At 35.8% G+C, this 18412-nt stretch overlaps 1 protein-coding gene across 5 annotated transcripts in view; it reads right to left on the bottom strand.

Moving 5' to 3' along the window:
- LOC127869225 (colorectal mutant cancer protein-like) overlaps positions 1 to 15971 on the bottom strand; it is a 68659-nt gene extending 52688 nt beyond the window's left edge. The window contains exons 1-4 of one of the 5 annotated variants that reach the window (XM_052411602.1): positions 15724 to 15971; positions 7730 to 7856; positions 5095 to 5212; positions 3174 to 3349 (exon numbers count right to left, since the gene is read on the bottom strand). In XM_052411602.1, the coding sequence (XP_052267562.1) occupies positions 3174 to 3349; positions 5095 to 5212; positions 7730 to 7856; positions 15724 to 15875 (573 nt within the window). In that variant the 5' untranslated portion in view covers positions 15876 to 15971. Of the gene's footprint in view, positions 1 to 3173; positions 3350 to 4350; positions 4421 to 4649; positions 4695 to 4976; positions 5022 to 5047; positions 5073 to 5094; positions 5213 to 7729; positions 7857 to 15723 lie in introns of those variants that run through there. The other 4 variants (XM_052411606.1, XM_052411604.1, XM_052411605.1 and 1 more) reach the window with 4 other exon arrangements.
- Positions 15972 to 18412: the final 2441 nt, after the last annotated feature.

The raw sequence follows: 18412 nt of genomic DNA, 5'->3' as shown, positions 1-18412 counted from the left end.
AAAGTTATAACAACTTTAACATTTTTATATTGAAGGTCACAGTGACCTTCACCTTCAAATGAATGACCTTGAAATGACCAGTGGTCATCTGTTAATCCTGGCCAACCTTCATGTCAAGTTTGAAGACTCTAGGTCCAAGCATACCAAAGTTATACCATGAAATAAGAACTTTAACATTTTTACATTCAAGGTCACAGTGACCTTGACCTTCAAATGAATGACCTTGAAATGACCAGTGGTTACTAACTAGTTATGGCCAACCTTCATGTCAAGTTTCAAGACTCTAGGTCCAAGCATACCAAAGTTATAACAACTTTAACATTTTTTATATTGAAGGTCACAGTGACCTTGACCTTCAAATGAATGACCTTGAAATGACCAGTGGTCATCTGTTAATCCTGGCCAACCTTCATGTCAAGTTTGAAGACTCTAGGTCCAAGCATACCAAAGTTATACCATGAAATAAGAACTTTAACATTTTCGAGCAGGCCGCCACCCCGCCCGCCCGCCCGCCCCCCCCGCCCGCCCGACAACATCAATCTATAAGCCGAGATTTTTTCGAAAAAAATCCGGCTAAAAATATCAAGTCATAAAAGTTACACATTGTAAAGTAATTTCAGTGCACTTTAAACCAACAGCGTAACAAATTTAGATACACAATGACACATATATTTCAATAAATGACTACCGGTAGTTAGAACAGTTTAATTTGTTTAAATATAGCTACACTATGAGCTACATAAGTGCAATTCAATGCATGACTAGTTAAAAGAATTGAAGGCTCATTATTTCAATATATGACTATTACAAAATTGAGGTACATTATATCTTAAAAAATTTAATAAGCAATATTGAATTGTAAGCAATTTCAATACATAAGTATGTACTCATAATATTTGAGGTACTATTTTTCATTAAATGACTTGTTAAAAAGAGTCAAAGTAATACGAATAATATGATTTAAGAAAATTTGCTCGTTTTAGTTCGCCATTTTGTTTTCAAAATTTTCTTAAAATATCCGAGTCACTTGAATGTCTGAAAAACTAACATAACGTCATAAGCGTTCATCGGCTAATGATCTACTGACAATGTTTCATGAAGATTCATAAGTCCATATAAGGAAAAATGCCCGGCCCACTGGAGGCCATGTTTTTAAAGCAACTAGAACCATTTACGAACTTGTCCAAAATATCATTGGGACAAATCTTCTGAAAGGTTTCATGATGATCGTACAAAAAATACAGCACGGGCAACCATCTTTAGTATTTTGGTTGCCCAGATAAAGAATAACGAGCCCAGAAATATGTAAATGTGTATATTATACATTCTTTTAATAAAATAATAGATAATTAAATAAAATTGCTGACATTACACATGTTCAATGCATGATGTATAAATATGAACCTGAATTGAATCATTTCCTATTCCTAAATAATGAATGTTATTTAACTAGTATTGATCCATGGTGGTCAATTGTTATTCAATTTTCATTGCACTGAATTGTTTTAAGCTTTAAAAAAAACAAGATGCCCGTCCGGACTACAAACTTTTGAAATTGAGTTGCCAAGGCCAAAATCTACTTGCCCCGGGCTCACGGGAAACCACTAATTTCCATCCCTGAAATACGGCTTCTAGAGTGTTAACAAGGTTTAACTATAGCTATATATGGAAAAATGCCACGCCCCCTTGGGGGCCATGTTTTTCCACCAACCGGAACCATTTTCGAACTCATCCAAGTTATCATTGGGACAAATCATCTGACCAAGTTTCATGATGATCGGACAATAAATGTGGCCTCTAGACTGTTAACAAGGTTTTACAAAAGCATGATATATAGCCATATCAGGAAAAATGCCCCATCCCTGGTGGCCATGTTTTTTAAGCAACCAAAACCATTTTCAAACTCATCCAAGATATCATTAGGACAAATCTTCTGACCAAGTTTCATGAAGATCGGAAAATAAATGTGGCCTCTAGAGTGTCAACAAGGTTTTACTATAGCAATATAAGGAAAAATGCCCCGCCCCCTGGCGGTCATGTTTTTTCACCAACCGGAACCATTTTTTAACTTGTCCAAGATATTATTGGGATGAAGTTTCATGAAGATCGGACAATAAATGTGGCCTCTAGAGTGTTAACAAGATTTTACTATAGCCATCTATAGCAATATAAGGAAAAATGCCCCGCCCCTTGGCAGCCATGTTTTTCAAGCAAACGTAACCATTTTCAAACTCATCCAAGATATCATTGAGACCAATCTTCTGACCAAATTTCATGAAGATTGGACAATAAATGTGGCCTCTAGAGTGTTCACAAGGTTTTACTATAGCCATATAAGAAAAACTGCCCCGCCCCCTGGCGGCTATGTTTTTCCATGTATTTTCACCGATCTGGACCATTTTCGAACTCGTCCGAGATTAATATAAAACCAATGTTTTAACCACGTTTCATGATGATTGGGCAAAAATTGTGACTTCTAGAGTGTTCACAAGGTTTCTCTATAGCCATTATATGAGGAATACTGCCCTGCCCCCTGGCGGCCATGTTTTTCAAAGGACCGGAACCATTTTTGAACTCATGAGGTGAGCTTAAAATGAGTAGGGTGCAGCACAATGCTATTTCAATGTAGATTTTTCTCTACAGACTCAGTGCAACTCCAGACAAGTCCTCTGATCAGTTTGTTAAACCATGAAACATGGGAGAGTAACCGTACTATAGAGTGACCCTACTTTATACATACTATTGCTATGGATTTCCTTAAAGCCCATTCAGCCACCATTCTGCTGAAGATACAGGTTTGTTTGTTTAGATATTTTCGCTCCTATTTGGGAATCTAACTTGCTATTTTTGGATTTGCAGTCCAGCGCTCTACCAATTAAGCTAGCAGACTGGGCTCTATATAAATCAAACCAACTGCTCTCAGTCTCTTATATTAACCCACTCTCATGCTACAATTTCATTTTCTTAAAGTTCATTCTGACACCAACAGTTTTTCTATAGATGAATCATGTGCTTTGAAACTCACCCTATTCTAAAGCAAGATCCATCAGTCTATGCCACACACTCTCAAACTCAGTCTATTAGCAAATTCCATAAGTCGTTGCCCCACACTCTCAAACTCACTCTATTAGCAAATTCCATTAGTCGTTGCCCCACGCTATTGACTTACTCACCCTGTTAGCGAGGTCCATAAGTCTCTGCCCCACGCTGTTGACCTCCGTGACCTCCCTGTAGAGGGTCGGGTCATGTGACTCCACCATACGCCCGAGGCTCACGAAGGGCTCTGGGCTCTGCAGGTCCCGAGCCCCGCTGTCATAGTCCAGACTATCGGGGCGACCAGAGAGGGCCCCTGGAATAGAAAAAGGAAGCTGAGCAAATTTTTGTCTTAAAATTGCATGAACATAATATTATAAGATCATATATTTGTCTGCATTTTTTAGTAGTTGTTTTAAAATGCCCTTTTTCATGGACATGTAAAATTTGTGGATTTCTGATTTTGCAAAAAAATAAAAAAGGAATTTGTGTCAGTCATTTTCTAATGTACTTGTGTTAAATTCGTAGCTCTGTCAACCCAAGAAAATGTGCAATTGTAAATATTCAAAATAGATGCCATGTCTTATTTTTTCAGATTACAACAATCTAATATCTTGTGGGCTAAAAGGGCAGTTGTAGACATACTGAGCAGAAGGTAATGGTAGGTGTGTTTATATAGCAATTAAAATATTTAAATGAAAAAGGCCCTTAATCACTCCCATGAGTTCAAGGTGAACCATTCTTTAAGACAAGACCCGGTGATTTAGTTTTTAATACAATAATAACCCGATTCAAACTTGGCCTAGATATTGTCAAGATACATTTTTACAAAGTTTCATTAAGATTGAGTTATAAATGTGGCATACAGAATGCAAACAAGATTTGTTTACATTTAAGCTAATGACCTTGTTTTTGGACACGCGTGAACCAGACTAGGTATTGTCAAGATCTACATTTTGACCATCAACATCGAATATTGATTTTGTTCTCAGACGACATTTTCTGCTAGATAGGTATGTATGATAAATTTATTCAGTCTTTTTGGGCAAATGATTGAAATTAAATTGTTTACTAGCAAACTCTTCTGAACAATAATTAAATCTTGGTCATTGATTTTTATAAATTTTGCACTTTTTACATATTCATCCCCTTGTTTCAATCGTTTTCATCAAAGCTAAACCAAACATTATGAAAATGCCCAAAAGAATGACAGAGTTATGGCCCAAGAATGTTTTAATATTCGCATATTAGCCCTTTTCCTTCGCTCTGTCTGACACTTTTCAAGCCCCATCATGCCATGTTCATATCTATACTTACCCATGCTGTCAGTGCTCATGGTGGGCCAAGACGTCTGACACTTTTCAAGCCCCATCATGCCATGTGTATTTCTATACTTACCCAGGCTGTCAGTGCTCATGGTGGGCCAAGACGTGATCTGAATGTGAGCCCGTTAGCTTTGTCTGACACTTTTCAAGCCCCATCATGCCATGTTTATTTCTATACCTACCCATGCTGTCTGTACTCATGGTGGGCCAAGACGTGATCTGAGTGTGAGCCCGTTTGCTTTGTCTGACACTTTTCAAGCCCCATCATGCCATGTTTATTTCTATACTTACCCATGCTGTCAGTGCTCATGGTGGGCCAAGACGTGATCTGAGTGTGAGCCCGTTTGCTTTGTCTGACACTTTTCAAGCCCCATCATGCCATGTTTATTTCTATACCTTCCCATGCTGTCTGTACTCATGGTGGGCCAAGACGTGATCTGAGTGTGAGCCCGTTTGCTTTGTCTGACACTTTTCAAGCCCCATCATGCCATGTTTATTTCTATACCTACCCATGCTGTCTGTACTCATGGTGGGCCAAGACGTGATCTGAATGTGAGCCAGTTTGCTCTGTCTGACACTTTTTAAGCCCCATCATGCCATGTTTATTTCTATACTCACCCATGCTGTCAGTGCTCATGGTGGGCCAAGACGTGATCTGAGTGTGAGCCCATGTTTATTTCTATACTTACCCATGCTGTCAGTGCTCATGGTGGGCCAAGATGTGATCTATACTTACCCATGCTGTCAGTGCTCATGGTGGGCCAAGACGTGATCTGAGTGTGAGCCCTACTCATGTTCAGGTCTATCCCAGTGTCCGTCTCATCAACTGCCTGCCCGGAGTCAGGCTCTAAAACCTGCCAGAAAAAAGCATGCTCGGTCTTAGAATAGTTCACCCTTTCCCACTCAGAGACAAAGAAATGGCTGTTTGCAACCAGTATTAAACCAGAACAGCCTGAGAGTACCTCGCAGTTTGTTCAGGTTTTATGCTATTTTCTGCTCATCAGTATCTTAGTGTTGGAATTGAAGGCTAGAACACCTGGAAAAAATGCTGTTTTACTATGGTTAACCCTTGACTGCTTAGACATGCATCTGTGTTTGAAGTCCCTTGGAAAATCAAATAAAATGAAAGACCTTCCCAACTTGATTCAAGTTTTTAAGGCGCTATTTCCCAACGTAAGATTCTGATGAGTATCAAACAGCGTAAAACCTGAACAGACTGCAAGTTACTTTTATGCTCTTCTGATTTTATGCCGGTTGCATATAGCCATTTTCACTATGCTTCTGAGAGGGAAAGCTTTAATTACGATGAACATGGCATTTCACCCTGTCTGCTCTAAAATAACTTTAGGAGTTACTAGAACAACAAGAAACAGTCGGAGACGGGTGATGCTATGTTACAACCCGTTTTGTAATAAAAACCCGAATTGTAATAATTATTACAAAGTGGGTTACGATGCATTATTACATTTCTGGTCGACAGTAACAACCAGTTTTGTAATAAAAACCCGAAATGTAATAAATTGTATCATGTCCATTAAATCAGAGATACAGACTTTTTTAGAAGTTATTTTCATGTTTAAATTAGTTTTAGAGTAGGTATTGACTGTTCCCCCGACTTTTGTTCTTATAGACTACATCAACAAATCATGAATGTAATAATTTATTACAAAGTGGGTTGCGATGCATTATTACATTTCGGGTCGACAGTAACAACCCATTTTGTAATAAAAACCCGAAATGTAATAAATGTTATCATGTCCATTAAATCAGAGATACAGACTTGTTTAGAAGTTATTTTCATGTTTAAATTAGTTTTAGAGGAGGTATTGACTGTTCCCCCGACTTTTGTTCTCATAGACTCCATCAACAAATCATGAATGTAATAATTTATTACAAAAGGGGTTGCGATGCATTATTACATTTCGGGTCGACAGTAACAACCCGTTTTGTAATAAAAATAACTTCTAAAAAAGTCCGCATCTCTGATTTAATGGACATGATAACATTTATTACATTTCGGGTTTTTATTACAAAACGGGTTGTTACTGTTGACCCGAAATTTAATAATGCATCGCAACCCACTTTGTAATAAAGTATTACATTCATGTTTTGTTGATGGAGTCTATGAGAACAAAGGTTGGGGAAACAGTCAATACCTACTCTAAAACTTATTTAAAAATGAAAATAACTTCTAAAAAAGTCTGTATCTCTGATTTAATGGACATGATAAAATTTATTACGTTTCGGGTTTTTATTACAAACCGGTTGTTACAGTCGACCCGAAATATAATAATGCATCGTAACCCACTTTGTAATAATTATTACAATTCGGGTTTTTATTTCAAAACGGGTTGTAACAATGCTCCCCAAAGGTTTTTTTGTCACAATATTGCACTATGTATTCAGATAAAAGGAAACGTCTTGAGGGCACAGTAGTTGGGGGGGACAAGAATTTTTGTATAGAAAATTTCAAAGGGCCATTACTCTGTGAAAAATCATCCGACCAGAACCCGCTGATAATATGCACATCTCTTCGTAGTGAAGCTCCCCATAAAGTTTCATTGAATTCCGGTCATTAGTTGCTGAGAAATAGCCCGGACAAAAATTGTGCACGGATGGATAGACACACGGACGGACGGACACACGGACGGACGGACACACTGACAGACGGACACACGGACGGACAGACGAAGCGGCGACTATATGCTCCCCCCAAAATAAATTTTCGGGGAGCAAAAAAATGTATCTACGGTAAAGAAGGGGATATGGTGAACATTTTATTGTGTAGTGCTCCAAAAACTAACAGCTTTTTTTTTTTACCTTTGACCTTGAAGGATGACCTTTACCTTTCACCACTCAAAATGTGCAGCTTATTGAGATACACATGCATGCCAAGTTGCTATGTTAAATATTTCAAAAGTTATTGCAAAACTTTACTGTACAGTAAAGTTTTGGGACAGAATGACAGACAGAAAGACAGGCCAAAAACAATATACCCCCGATCTATCGATCCGGGGGCATAAAAACTTTGCTTTAATTAAAATTCTGATATGCTCTATACTTGTGTTGTGTACTATCAAGACTTCCAAACCATTTTTATTGTTAGAACATTAATTTTCTTTGATTTCATGTGATGACCCATCCACAAATTTATCACAAACACATCCCAAAATGACGCATGTAAATTCCTCTCTTTTTTCTAACATAAAAAATCTACAAATTTACATGTCAACAAAATATTCATTAACAAATTTTAGCTAATTTGAGCAAACCTTCATCAATTAAAGGCCAGGAAGATCAGACTTTAAATTTTTGAAAGTAAATGCAAGTTGTTCTAAAGATAAGATCAAATAAACAAACATCGACATCACCTGTGAGCGAAAACGAATGAAGTCGTCAAATGAAATCCGCGATGAAGTCCCGATTCCCAACTGCTCCAGTATATCTGTTGTCCACTCTTCAAGGCTCAACTGTTTGCACATATACACAAAATTGTCTCTGAAAAATAAAAGCCTTTTGGTGAGATTTATCCCTTTACCACTTAGATACATGATTTTACACATTTGTTGTCCCTTAGAAAGTTACATTTAATTTAAGACCTTTCTTACTAGATTCAAGTTTTTAAGGCTACATTTCCAACCCTAAGATACTGATGAGCAGCACACCGCATAAATCTGAACAGACTGCGAGTTACACGCAGGGTGTTCTGGTTTTATGCTGTTTGCACTTAGCCATTTTCACTTTGCTTCTGAGTGGGAAAAGGTAAATATGAAAACATGTAAATTGATGTTCTGATCGTGCTGTATCTAATTAAATTTTTTATCTTCGCTGATCTTTGTATACAGGTCATCAGTGCTCCAGCTAGGATTTGAAAAGGGCAGGGGGGCTTATTATTCAAAAGGGCACTTTCAACGCGCAGTATTTTGTCAAAAGGGCACTTTCGACGCGCAATATTTTGTGAAAAGGGCACGTACGAGCGCGTGGCTGTTTCTGAAATGCTTCCTATTGCATGTTAATTTATATGTTATCAATAATTGTATTATTCATATTATTATTAAACCATTCAAAATAATGTCTACAATGAGTATTAAAGTAATTACAATATTATAAGAGATTTATAAATAATCATATGTAAAAATACAAAAACAAAAAAAATATTTTTTATTGCGGGGGGGGGGGGCAGGGCAGAGGTTCGGGAGGGCAGGGCGCGGCGCCCTTTGATTTAGGCCTAGCTGGAGCACTGGGTCATAAATAATTTGCCAAACCAAGTAATTCATTTTCAAAATCTGCAACAATGAGTCTCAGGGTTGCACATATTTGAAAAGATGATTCCAAACTAAAAACAATGGGTCCAATATTGTGTCTATGTAAATTCGGAACAAACAATCTACTTCACATGGTTGTTGATATGTCTTAAACAGAAAAAGGCTGTTAAGCAAGTAAAAACTGTATTTGTTTTACATTTAAAAGCTAACAGTAAAACAATTGCATCTTAAACTTCGAACTTGTAACATCTTATTTATCCGGATCCCAATATGACTTGTCCAATTGTTCATGCATTATATTTATGCATAAGCATAGTTTGGCAATCGCAAAACACGTTATTTACCTACCGTAACAGTGATTTCTTGCTAAAAATTACCGCCGCTTTTTTGCTGCGTCCCAATCGCAAAAATCAAAGTTTTTTCCCCAAAAAGCTGACCAAAATTTCCCCCAAAGACGCCAAATTTCCTCAATTTTTTATGTTTATTTTTTTTATAAAGAAGTCCCTTATGACTTATGATTTCTTAACTCTAGATCTCAACTTTTTCATTAAACATTCTACAAAATATATAACTTTGATTAAGTCCTTTTTGTCCATAAATAATTTCCAAATTGGCCACAAGTATCAATTAAAACAATCCCAATTCGACAAGACTCCTTTTCCCCAAATGGCTAGAAAACCCTTTTAAAACATGCACTTAAAAACAATTTTAATTCTGTTACTTATCATCATAATTATTTATAATGCTTAATTTTTCCCAATTTCATGGTTTATCTCACTATTTTTCCCAATTTCATGGTTTACCGCGCTAATTTTCCCAATTCAAATGGCACAGGTTATAACAAATTAAAGCAAAAAAATCACTGCTTAATGCATTATAAGTTATATAAATATGTTATACATAGGTATAACAAAACATATTTTTCCATGCAGGGATAATTTTAGGTCTGCGTCCTGTACGCATAGAAATCGCAGGGGACTCAAACATTAGCTATAAATGCGTCCCGCAGACGCATAATCCTAAAATTGTATAAATTATGAAACTGTAAAATATTTCGCAAACAGAGAAAAAATAATTGAAGACCAAAAAACGTGCAAATCGACCAAAAATGACCGCCATTTTACTATTGCGCAATCAATAATCCGGGTCATTGGACAGGAAAGCTTATTTCATTGATTTGTGTCATGTAGAGCTATTGCAGTTATTTTTTATGCCCGAAATTACTAACGATTTGGGATGTTTCTCAATCACAAAAAGCAATGATTTTCCTTCAAAATTCCCTTAAAGTGCCAAATTGTCCAAATAAACCCTATAATGTTAGACAGCGATCATTCTGTGGAACGAGTGCCAACAGGGCGTATTGAGTTGCCTCTGAACGACCACAGGCTTAACTATTGGTTCGCAAATTAGTCAGATTTTTTATTCATGTTGCTATTCACACCCCTCTATATTATGGATGAAACCAGAGATAGTCGATGAATCACAATTGAGCATGACGGTTGCATATGTCATTGTCGAAGAAGGCGGACGAGCAGAACAGAAATTACTAATAAAGGCAAAAATTACATTTAAAACAAATGTAACTATGCTATTCATAATCATATTAATCATTCTTCATTTTCCCCAATATCAAGGTTTATTGCACCATTTTTCCCAATTTCATGGTTAAGCGCGCTAATTTTCCCAATCCAAAAGGCTCAGGCTCTAAAAAATAAAAACAAAACATCACTGTATCGTATAGACCTTTATGTGGACGGCGTGTATTCAGTTGCCTGAGCTCAGATTGGCTGATGTGATTACTGAGAATAATTTGATTGACAACTGGCATCATGTCAGTTAAAGACAAATTCAATTAAGAACGTTGTTAAAACGTGTATTACAATATAAACTCTTAATATTATATATTTTTCAAATGAGGTTGTTGTTTGTCGCACTATACAAGCGTTAATGTGATGTACACTGAAGGCTAGTTCTTCTTGAATGCTCTGAGCTTTTATTGGTTCATACGTACAGCTCAGAATTCTTCCTGATTAAACCAAATTCAATGTAAAAAGAATATCTCTCAAGTTTGTCTATAAAATCGAATTCAATCAATCTAAAACAGCGTAACAAACACAATACCTGTTATTATCAATATCAATTTGCGTGTTGTTTCTTGATAAATGCTCAAAACAAAAAGTTGATAAAAAACGTTATCAAAATGAAAGTTTTTAATCAACAATTCGATCTATCTTACGGAGGTTCTGGCGAAAGTCAATGTATTACGATTGGTTGATTAGGCATGAGATCTATCTTGCGGGGTATTCTGGAGATAATAGTGTATTTTAAAATTCGGAATACTTGGAATGGCGCTTTCATTGCAAAAACTTAAACGTTTTTGAAACTTTGGATTAATGTCATTATAATGCGAGCACACCAATCAGTAAGTTGTTTTAATTTGCACATTAGAGATATATAATATATTCAGTACAGCCAACGCGGAACGAATGTATTTCGCGATCTGCAGCGGCAAGGCGAAACATGTCGATGCCGCGTCAGTCATTGAAGCCGCGTCAGTATGCAGCGGCAAGTCGCATTTGGCCGCGAAGCTTCGCATCTGTCCGCCGAGGCATGCCGCGATCCGCGACATGATGCCGAGTCGATGCGCATCATGAAATAAAAAATCTTTTTAAAATTATTAGTTACATGTAGTTAACAAATTTTGAAAGAACAATTATAATAATAATTAAAATCATAATAAATTTATTGTGTGCGGATTGTATTAGCATATACATGTAAGCATAGTTAATGTGTCTGGCCAATTAAGTTTGTTTCCCGCCCGTAGTGTATGTATTTCACACATAAACAAGGTCACATAATTATGTTTTCGCACATACATAGTGGTCAAGGCTCCAGCATATGGTGGATTTTTAAATTAATTGCATGTTGATTTTGCTATTATATTTAAGCTGAGAAAATAAGCAGTTTGAAGCCACATCAATAATCAAGACGGTGAAAATGTATTTGTTGTTTTGTTAATTATCAGCTTATTATTACTATTGTTTGAATATGCGTATATAAACACGTTTTGTTTTGTTCATATTATACGGTTAATATCGCTACTAATTACCCGATAATCCAGTATATTCCAGTTTTAAAGCAAATGCTGGTAAATATTTACGATACGCAAACATTCTCCATATTTCCTTTAGTATCAAATACATTTTGGCATTTGTTACTATTTAAAGTCATGATGAAATTAAGTCTAATTGGGGCGTTTTTTTTCCCACTGAACACGCGATTTACGCCTGACGTGATGTTCATGTATTTATACAACACAAAATACACCCACACTTTCCCACACTTTCAAACAAATTTTACATGTCTGCATAATTTTTGCGCGCTTTTTATGAAACAAAGGATATTTTAGCACTGTTTATTTGACGCTAGAATTTGCCAAAGTATATGATAATTTGATAATCGAACGAAACATTAACAGTTGGGCGTAAATAATTCAATGATAATTTGTTAAAGCGCATTACGTGTCGTATCGCTTATTAAAACGTGAAAATAATCCCTGATTTTTTGCCCAAAATTACAGCCTATATTCGGCTGCTTCCTAATTGCAAAAAATGACGTTTTTTTCCAAAAAATTTGATTAAAATTTCCCCCAAAAAAGACAAAATTTTCCCAATAAAGCCAATATATTACAATGTAATTTATCAATAATTTCAAACGAGTGCCGATCGAGCTTGCCAAGTCGTCGCCGAATGACAACTGACTTACGTATTGTTCGCGAATTTAGCCGAATACAATTTTACGTTGCTATCCACATCTCTCTCTTTATTGCGGAGGTTACCGACGATAGTCGATGTATCCTGATTCTAAACGCCTGTTTTTACACACATCCAAGATGGCGGCAAGCAGACGAGAAATTTGCGATGAGCGGCGAAAATGATAGGAATAATTTAATGTGTGTGTCAATTAACGCAAAATACGTTTGAGATAAAAACAATATATATTTATTAGAAATCTTCACTGTGAATGTGCATCACGGAAATCAGTGTTGGGAAATAGGAGTTAGTCTACCGGTACTCACAAAGTTAATGCATTTAAGATGAGTATCGTTCGAAAATGGAAAGAGACAAACATGATATGATTTATATGTTAATGGATCTGTGTAAAATCAGATTCATATGCATATTCTTCTTTATTATGTTTGTCACGCTTTACAGTTTACTGAAATATCATTGAATGGAGGATGTCAAGTGCAAGATGTTGAAAGGTAAAGAAATCAGTGCTCCAGCTAGCAATAAATAGAGGGGCGCTGCGCCCCTCTAAAATTTGCCCACTTAAAAAGCGCCCCTCTATTTTTCTGTCAAATGCCCTTTTGATCTCTTAATTCCTGCTTTCAGGCCTTATAAATCGCCAGAAACATCGACATGAATACACACATAACATGACTGCCTGGGGTGTATTAAGTCAACACATTGTGAACAAACAAGCCCCAAGGGCATGGTTTGTTATCAGATCACTAATTAGCCTTTTGTTGCAGACGATAGTAGCATGCTGTGAAAGATTATCTCTGAGGTCACGCTTGGTTAGGCACAATCACACTCGAATGAAATCAAACTTAGCACTATTGATTATTTTAAACTTCTGAATTCTTTGGCTATAACTTTTTGTTTGCAAAAATAGTGATTTCAATTCAAAATACCTATTAACATTTGAAAATTAATCATCTTTTTTTAATGTGAATATGCGGTTAATTTTTAGTCCGAAATTACGGCATGGAAAACATATTTGTGTTTGGATTTTATTTCTGAACTTTAAAACACTGTCTGTCCTCAATCATGATGAATTTTAACATGAATAGGGGCAGACAGTTGTTATTTCAACAAATAAAGAACTTGTTTGAAAGGAGGATTTAGCACTCTGCAAGTAAAATGTAATGTTGATATTGTCATATATTTTCGCGACCTAACAAAACTGTCAACGTTGTTGACATTAGTTGAAATAACGTGTTGTGAAATTAATATATCCTAGTATTAACAATAACAATGTGTCATTTTAATCTCCAGACTGGATGCTACTTCATGGTGACATTGATCATTGTTTAGACTTTAAATTTGTCAATATAGATTTTTGTTTTAATTAATATTATAAATTGTGGACAAACATTGGCTCAAAGTTATTTAAAGCAACGAATTTAAGTATTGACAGTCACAACGTTTTTTGACCCAGTGAAACCCCTGAATTTATTTCATGTTTTCTTCATTTCATTTTCTTCTAAAAGGCCACTGATGCTGAAAATGGAACCTGAAAGATTAACATGCAGTTCAATGATGATAGGTGATAAAAAAAACATCAAAATTCCCCCCTCCCCCCCACACACACCGGAAAGAAATATGATATCTACATATCTCTAATGCGTGTAGTCGGATGCTATATATATATAGCCCAAGTCGGTTAGGAAATTGGCTACTAAGTTGTTTTCCTTAGCGCCAATGTAGATAGTAATATATTTATTGTAATTTCATTACACAAAATGAGGAACAGCATACAATTGGTGAAGTCATCCAATGCACTAGTGTTTACAATTAATAAGTATATAGTATAACCAAAGTATATACTTAAGTATATTTATAAATAAATGCCCTATTTTTCAAAATTACGCGTAAAATGTGCCCTTTTTGGGGAATCTCCCCTCTATTTTGAAAAGCTGGCTGGAGCACTGGAAATTAAATAAATTATTTTAACTCCATTTAATACATCATTTACATAGCAAGACCACTAAAGCATTTTTTTTATATAAATATTTGTTAATGTTTTCTCCATATGATATTTAAAAAAAAATTTAAACTGAATTAAATTCTTACTGTTAAAGAGGTTATGATTCAATGGTATATTTAAGAATCAGTATAGATTATTGCAAGTTCAATATGCATGTGAAAGGATATTAACTTAACATTGTCTTTATTGTAAGAACACATTAAATTAGCACTTTATAATATAAAAATGCTGTCAAACATACTTTAATAATTTTAATTCTGTTCTTATAATCATATTTATAAATTATTATGTTTCCCAATTACATGGTTTATCGCGCTATTTTTCCCTATTTCACGGTTTATCGCGTTAATTTTCCCAATCCAAATGGCACACGTGTAACAAAAAAAGCGAAAAAAGTCACTGATTATAATTATAAAACCAGCATAAATCTTGGTTTCTACGCGACACATACATGTATGTACATGTAGGTGGATATCTTTTTACTCGATCCGCCGCGTATGTATGTGGCGGATTTACTCCGTGAAAGTACGCGAGGTTAATACAGACTCGCCGTCGTTGTGCGGATTGACGCCGAGTGCCATGGCGATACGCCGCGTGAATACACGATTTGGCCGCCGTGTTCTAATAATCTGGCCGTGGCATAGCCGCGGATTATGTTTGTGCCGCGTTGGCTGTACTGTATATATGATCTGTTGTGTTCATTTGTGCCAGAAATATAGTTTATATTGCTTATATTACTGATTTAAGTACCGAGCGGATTCCGGGCAGGAGACTTGACATGAAATATACCGTAACCATTTGCAACTCCAAGTGGCCCAAAGGGTCAATAGCAGGGAATTGAATATATTTTCAACTACACTGAAGGCACAACAAGTGCATTAAAATTGGAGCCATGGCCGACTCACGCTATATTCGACTTTATTATTATACCGGATTTATATAGCGCCCTTTTCATGCAAGAGTGCACATTCAAAGGCGCTTAAGTTCAAAGGTCCAAAGACTTAGCGAAACAAAGGATTTCCACAAATCAAACTTGTATTTACATCTGTGAAAATGTTGATATTCAGAATTTTTAAGCAAATTGTCAGATGGACGAACATGTTTTAGAATGGTGTGTCCATATGAAAAAACATGCGTATAGCCTAAACTATAGGATGCAGGGCAAAAAGAATCACTGCACACCATGTTTGTTTTCAGAGTCTTTCCTCTATATAAAGTAGATAATGTCACGGTAAAAATCCCCATTTTATAATAGGGCAATCTCTGAATAGTTTTTACGACTAACAAGATTGCATTGCTAAACATTTCACCATAAGTGAGTTGACTACCTGCTCAAAAATCCATCAGCATCATCATCGCAAGTCTCAAAGAGCTTTCTTAAGCGTTCAGTTTCCCCCGTGCTACTGGATCCCGAAGCAGAGCTGCACTGCGAATCAACTGACTCGTCGCGTACATGGCTACCTTGAACACACTCAGCCATTCTGCTTGGTGACACATCTTCTCAAATCTGGTTTAAACGAATTGTCTGCAGCATCCCAATGTTTTTGCAGCTTCAACATCCGGATATTACTTTAGTTACTTCTTTCCGTATTATGAAATTATTTATTTATTTGGCGCGATTAGAGCTGGGGACCATGTTTGGTTTGGCTAAAGTGCGGATATTGTTAAAAATAACGTGACATTCTGGTATATGCTGTGGTTGTGAACTAAATTTTATATCTTCTTGTCATGTGTCATTACATATTTATTTTATAAATGAATATGCATGATAACACCCGATAAAATTTTTTTTTTCTATATGATTGCCTATTCGCATGCAATCGCTATTTTAACAGCTTAATTCGTATCATGCATAGTAGTAATCGTCGATTGATTCTTGTCCATAATTTCTTTAATTATTGACGTAAACATGTTTATATGTAATTTTCCAAGTCGTGTCTTATAGCATAAAATAAGCATTAAAATTATCCCAAAATTCACGTCGACTTTTTTCTAGAGCTGTGACTTGTTCTGAGTATTCACATCAACCTCCGCCTGGCAGATTCGCCCAGAATAACATACCACGAAATGAACGTTATAGTTATATATTGTAATGCCTTTCGTTTAGAAGACGATTGCCATTTTCAGCTGTAACACTTATCTAAGAAATACATCCAAATATTTTATATCAACCAATCTGTAAATAAATTCCACAAGTAATTCGTTATATATATCAAAGAAGCTTTCCTTATAAAAAAGCGATTTTATAATACTGTTAAATAAATTTCATTATCGCCTCGATAAAACTTACTTGTTCTTGCCATTAATTGTGCTAATTTGAATTTGTATTCTTAAATGACTTATTTATATTATGTTATGTATTTTTATGTTGTAATACATTTTTACGTGAAAATATATGCGCATTTACGTACAAAGACGATGTACTTGTGTGTAAGTCTGAAGAAACTCTCTGTGTGCCTGTCTGTCTGTCTGTCTAAACAGCTTTAAACCCGGGAACAAGTTGAGAAAGCACTGCAAATTGATTATTAATAGTTGTATATGAAGTTATGCTATACGCATGCGCACTTTTGATAACGTGGATATGACGTCAAAAACTTTTTTTATTGAAGTAGGCAATTTCGTAGTTGTAAGTTTGAATCCATCTAGAGTCACACTCGCAATCAATATTTTTGGCATATAGATTTTGACTCAATTATTTAATCAATATTAATTGATAAGGTACATATTAATATCTGTCAGAAAATACATAATTATCGATGTTTTAATATGTCTATATTTTAATGGAAATGGCGTCGACATGACCCTTTAATTTGTTTCAACATCAATGATACAATTACACTAGATATTTCAATGTTTATTGTTATGTTTTTTTCTACATGTAATCATGTGCACCTGTATTGGAACTTTAAACGGGCCTTTTACGTTTTGTTAAATTGACAAAATTATTTAAAAAATGTTTGAGATTCGCAAATTTTCGTTGTAGCTATGATATTTGTGGGTAAATAGTACTACTGAACATTTACCATGCTCTAAAATGTCCATTATATGTATCTTTTGACGATTAAAAAACTTGAAAAATATAAAGCGTTGCAACTCGAAACAATGGAATAATATGGAGAGTTCTATTGTTGCCGTTTTGGTTTGCTATGCTACGAGGATTGCTTATATAAACATTATAAAAAAAATACATCACACATTGTATTAGTACGGATGACCGAGTGGTCTAAGCGATAGCCTTTTACTCCAGTGGTCGGTAGTTCGAGCCCAGTTGAGGGTTACTTTTTTCTGTCTTTGATTTTATTGTTGTTTTTTTACTGGAGCTTTTTAGATCCAATGTTTACATTTATCAATATAAAGCATTTAATGACAAACTTCAATACCAGGGAAGTGCCAAAATTTGTGAAAAGGCCCCTTTAAGACTCGGATAAGTTGACTTTCATGATTAACTGTTGATGCTCACTGTTTATAGACACATCGAATTGGACCTTTATATATATTGTGTGCAATCAAAATGGAAACAAACATATGCGTCGTATTCTGAGAAAACTGGGAAAAATGCATGTGCGTAAACTGTCGTCCCAGATTAGCCTGTGCAGTCAGCACAGGATAATCAGGGACGACACTTTCCGCTTTTATGACATTTTTCGTTTAAATGAAGTCTCTTCTTAGCAAAAATCCATTTAAGGCGGAAAGTGTCGTCCCTGATTAGCCTGTGTGGACTGCACATGCATTATGCCCAGTTTTCTCAGAACGCGACTCATATGAGCCTCGTTCTTAGAAAACGGTGCTTACTTCATATGCGTAAGTGTCGCCGCCGTGGGGGTTAATCAGGGACGACACTTTCCATGTTGGGGGTTAATCAGGGACGACACTTTCCGTATTGACTTGTAATCAGGGACGACACTTTCCGTATTGACTTGTAATCAGAACGACACTTTCCGTATTGACTTGTAACCAGGGACGACACTTTCCGTATTGACTTGATTTTCGTTAAGAAGAAACTTCGTTTAATCGAAA

The sequence above is a fragment of the Dreissena polymorpha genome, chromosome 2, assembly GCF_020536995.1.
Source record: "Dreissena polymorpha isolate Duluth1 chromosome 2, UMN_Dpol_1.0, whole genome shotgun sequence".
Taxonomy (NCBI): domain Eukaryota; kingdom Metazoa; phylum Mollusca; class Bivalvia; order Myida; family Dreissenidae; genus Dreissena; species Dreissena polymorpha.
This window is presented reverse-complemented; position numbering and strand designations above follow the sequence as displayed.